We start from the raw sequence: 5,221 nt of genomic DNA on the forward strand, positions 1-5,221 counted from the left end.
AATATATTTTAAAAAAGTTTTTAATATAAACATTTCATTATAAAATAATTGCAGTATGTACAGTGTAATATGACTAGTTACATAGTAAGCGGTACAAAACGGCAAATATAAATTTCTTCTGTATTACAAGCGAGCACTAAGCAATGCATGACTTAAATGACATAAAATTCATTTCATTTCGCAACGAATGAATCTTTTTCGTATTGATACCAATTTAATGTTATATTTCGCTTATTAAAACGAAATGAGAAAATAAATTGAAGCTAAAATTCCTCCTCATGAAGTTAATAAATTCCATGTACCATTAGGTCAACCCTACCCTTCTTTCTCTACCAGGATAAGTATAAATTATAAAGTATTAAAATTGTCTAAGGATGAAAAGCCACTGGAGCGACCTTCAGGGCAGGTTTAATGACAGCCACAGGTTCTCTGTGAACAACCGCGTTGAATCCATTCACAGGATCCGCCGTGTACTCGACAATCCTCCTGGTGCCATCAGCTTCGATGAAACTGTAACTACCACTGACTATGTCGCCATTTCTAGTTTCTTGCTGAGTTTTCGAATCTCCTGTTAAACTGTCCTGGACGTCATAAGCGTAAGTGTATTGTGGATGAGGATCGTAATTAAATGCTGGATTCACTGGTGCAAGTTTAGCTAACGGTACTGCTGGTAAAGGAACTGCAGCTCCCTTGCATGTAGTAAATATAGCGACCGCCAGTACGATAACTACTTGCTGCAATATAATAGAGAAATATTTAATTTCTTCTGTCCGAAATTAAATAATATGAACGAAATATAAAATTTAGTTACGGCGAATTAGAATATAAATTAGAAATGATGTAGTTAAAATACAAAATAAATAATAATATTTTGCGATCTGATTAACGATATCTTTTAGTGTAAACTATTTTAATTACACTGTAGTTCAGTCTTGTAGACTGAATGTGTAATTTTAAAAAGAGTTTTTATTATATTTATATTATATTTAAAACTATATATCACAAAACATGACATGAAAATTTCATTTAAATTTAAATATATGAACCCTATTCGTTCTAGTTTTAATTCTTTCTCTACTAATATGTACACAACTGAATTTTTCATATACGTACCCTCCATTTTTTAATATGTGAATAAATTATACAGATTATACAGATTAAGAACAAAACAATTAATCAGATCGTTAATTTTTAAGTTACCCTCTTCTCACCTTGAAAGCCATGTCGATTAGTGTTTTGGATAATCCTACGATTGAACGAAAGTCAAGAAGGAAACTGACTGTTCGATTTCTAGTGACAAACGTATTTATAGGTGTACGGAGTTGTCATTTGTGAATGTACGTGAACCGATGCTCATCGCAGCCCTCGATGCATCGCAAATAGCTTCGAAGGCGTGTACGTGACGCGCTTCCGACAGAGTAGCAAAAGTTTCGCTCTCAGTTTTAGTTCTCTAGTAATTGCACATTGAACCCTTCGAAATTTTAGCGATAATTTTTATCATTCTTCTATCAATTCAAATTATATTAAAAACTGCTACCTTTGAGAATAAATATGGAAATAATCTACAAATTACATTAAAATTGTGTAAAAAGAAAATAACTCTATTCGACGTTCGTATAGCAAAATATAATAGCTTACTATCTTTGAAATTAATTAACAACAGCATAGAGTATCTCTCATTAAAGATGTAGTAGAAAAAGATGAATGGGTTATTACACAATGCATAATGTAAAAATTTAGGGGAAAATAGGAACAATTCGGACAATAATTCTTCCAGGTTAAAACTCTTGTGCTTTCACCATTGCGTAATTCCGTATGGTTTTAGTCGCAGTAAGTGTAACGTTTCCGTCATGCGAGCACATGGCGCGAAGAATACTAAACAGTTGGAATGATCCGCTTTGGAATGCTCGCATTTCGTGTCCCTCGTCCCTGGATCTCGCATTGGTTATCCGATTAAATACTGAAAGTATTAAAGTATACATCTGGTTCTCTTAAATTATAACTTTTCACACTTTGATCATAATTAGAAACTAAAGGGAAACCAAAGGATATCATAAATTAATTCATTAAAAGAATTAATTAACCCTTGAAATATAGGCGCCTGGAACCAATGACTAGATTAAGCGTAATCCATGGTAAGTTTATACAACTTTCACCGATAATAATAATTTTAAATTGTATACAAATGCCATTTTAAACTGCATAATGAATTGAAATTGAAAATAGGTGTTTATATTGCAACATGTATTTACATATAAAATTTATTATGTAAAAACTCTTACAGAATAAAACACACAGTCATTAAATAACAAATTCCGATAATACTCTACTTTATTTGTGTGTGTGATTACAATTTTTACGATTCAAACAAGATTGAAGGAAGTATAAATTGTTGCTGATATAAAATGTTCGATATAATGTAATAATAAGTATAAATATTTTAAATATTGCACAAATATTCAAACCATTTTAGCAGCCTTATTTTTGTACAATAACATGAGGATATATTTATTAATTAATCAACGTCATTAATTAATAGTTTAATCAGGATGATTACTAAATTTAATTTACGTGCTGAAAATTTACCTTAATTACTGTTGATAATATTATTTATTATAAATTCTATAGAAATTTATATATTATGATTTATTAACAACTAATAACATAAATCCAACCCCAATCATTCACTTCCAAAAAAATAGTTCTTATATAATATAAAGATTTAATATAATATAGTATCATGGCCATGTAATCTTTTGTCTCTTCTTTGATGGAGCTTCCTAAAATATATAAAAATAATTAAAATATTTGTTCTAGGCATTCGTTAGTAAATAATCATTATTTATGTTATTCATATTGTAATAAATAATCTTACAATTTAATTGGCATTAATGTTATATCAGTAATGATACGTGCATCTATATAAAAACAATCTAACAAACTCAAATAAATACATAAATGAAAATTAACTACAAGTGACGGAATAATTAATAAACATACATACATCATGTTTTCCATCATTATTACGTTTCTCAATACCATTGCATTTTTTAAAAGTATTTGAATTATATAAACGTATTTTATTAGATGTTTGTTTAAGTTCATTTGCAGAGGATTTTGGTCTTATACAGAAAATCTCTTTTGCCGTTTCATTTATATCTGTTTTCCTAGTACTTGTACCATTCCTATAAAAAATTAATGTAATTACTTTATTAAAGGAGATATAATTTTGTATTGAACAAACTGGTTTTACTTACAATGAAACAGGATTTCTGTGTGATTCATTAACACAGTGCATTGTTTCATTATGTTGTCTTATATCTGAATTTTGAGTGCTCTCAGATTGTCTTTGAGGTAATGGCAAAGCCACCCGTTTATATAGTTCTATTAATTCAAATCTGGATAAATTTTTATAGTCACTGAAGTCAATACATCTCTATGAACAAAGCAGGACGAGAAGATGTTTAAATAATTGTAATATATATATATAAATATTGATATTAATAGCTATTTAAAAAATACTATAACAATTTTTTATCTCAATGAAGACCTACAACATTTAATTTTATATTTATAAAATTATAATATCTCTTGCAATACAAAACAAGAAAATTTCATATCTTGATAGTAGATAAGATAATAGTTCTAAAAAATAGCAATAATATTTCAAATTACGGTACAAGATATCTATAAGAAAGATTTTCACACATTATCAGATATATCTGCAATTAAATAATTATTAGTTTAATACACAAAGATATATAAATTCTTCACGACTTAATGAAGAAAAATTGTTGGTAAACATAACCTGGTTTGCTTACATTTTCTAAAATTTCCTTAAGATCTGATTCTGACAATAATTCAGGATGAGTTAATTCGTACATTCCTAACGTCGACATTTTATTAAATATTTCATGCACTAATAAAAACTACTTTATAAAATATCAAGAGACCATTTGACAACTTGCATACACAATATTATACTCAAACAACGGTTTGAGTTGGTTATCAATGGTTATCATTCGATAAGTATGACAATATCAGATAATATCTGATAATACCGATTATTTCAAAATATTTATAATTATACACACATTTTGCTAGTTTATAAATTTTGTAATAAATCTTAAAAAAGAATATTATGTATCACGTGAAATAATAACGCTCATTCTTACTACCATGCTGACGCACTCCATTATACAATGCACTGATTTCTTAGAAATTTATGTCTATACAACGTATGTTGAAAAACCGGGAATTTCCTACAACGACATGATAAATTGAAAATACCTTTTCCTCGTATTTAAAATTAATAGCTTTTTTAATAATAAATATATCTTTTTCTAGTTAAATGAAGTTAATTTACCATTATAACTGTTTAACTAATTTTTAAATCATAGTTTCATTAACTAATTTGTACGTATCAATTTCTAAATTGAAAATTTTAATGCAAAATTTTTCATAATATTTAAAATGAAATATTTCTTGTAAATGACAAGATCATAAAATTAAAAGGCATAATGAAAAGGGATAAAAAGACTTGCTTGATGTCATGTTTTTTTCTAAAACTAACTTTCTTTATTCCTTTCATCATTAGATTTTTCATTATTGTATTCAATGTAATTTAAATTTTTCATTTCATTCATAATTCTTTATAATACCTAACTATGTACTAAGAAAATCTACACATGATCATAACAGTTCGAAATAATAAACAACAAAAATGAGTAACAAATAATTTACATTCAATAAAACAAACCATTTACACTTCTCATATAAACATGAACAGCATTAGAGTAAATAAAATTTTGTGATTCTCATTATTCTTTCATTTTAACGTTTCGTTTAAAACAATTCGATTTTCCAGATGAATAAACAAATTAATATTTTGTTACCTAATAAAATCATTTTTGAAGATATATTTTATACATATGATAGAACAATTATTATCCAACTTTTAAACTAGTTATAATCTTTGAAATAGAATATGCTCAGAACTATAATTTTACATATAAAAAATCCTCAAGTATATATTACAACCTTAATAGGGCATGAATTCAATTAGCAACATTTAAAATTTTATAATGCATGTTACTAAATCCGACAAAATTGTCCTTAAAGATTTCCTTTGTTACTTGTTTGATTTTTTTCCTAAAACTGTATCCAATTGTCAAAACCTGAGATTTTTACTTTAAATTTCGGTACATAACACTTTCACTAT

At 27.2% G+C, this 5,221-nt stretch overlaps 2 protein-coding genes across 2 annotated transcripts; both read right to left on the reverse strand.

Moving 5' to 3' along the window:
• Positions 1-4: 4 nt before the first annotated feature.
• On the reverse strand, positions 5-2,726 carry LOC125384600 (larval cuticle protein A2B-like). The gene is made up of 3 exons (XM_048409842.1): positions 2,587-2,726; positions 1,212-1,960; positions 5-734 (listed from the first exon to the last, which is right to left on the reverse strand). The coding sequence occupies exons 2-3, from the start codon at positions 1,221-1,223 to the stop codon at positions 369-371; spliced, it is 378 nt and encodes a 125-aa protein (XP_048265799.1). The 5' UTR covers positions 1,224-1,960; positions 2,587-2,726; the 3' UTR covers positions 5-368.
• LOC100647905 lies at positions 2,314-4,361 on the reverse strand. The gene is made up of 4 exons (XM_020865655.2): positions 3,822-4,361; positions 3,258-3,436; positions 3,005-3,185; positions 2,314-2,780 (listed from the first exon to the last, which is right to left on the reverse strand). Exons 1-4 carry the CDS (start codon positions 3,897-3,899, stop codon positions 2,739-2,741), a joined length of 480 nt encoding a protein of 159 aa, XP_020721314.1. The 5' UTR covers positions 3,900-4,361; the 3' UTR covers positions 2,314-2,738.
• Positions 4,362-5,221: the final 860 nt, after the last annotated feature.

The sequence above is a fragment of the Bombus terrestris genome, chromosome 11 (genome assembly GCF_910591885.1).
Source record: "Bombus terrestris chromosome 11, iyBomTerr1.2, whole genome shotgun sequence".
In the NCBI taxonomy this organism is placed as follows: Eukaryota; Metazoa; Arthropoda; class Insecta; order Hymenoptera; family Apidae; genus Bombus; species Bombus terrestris.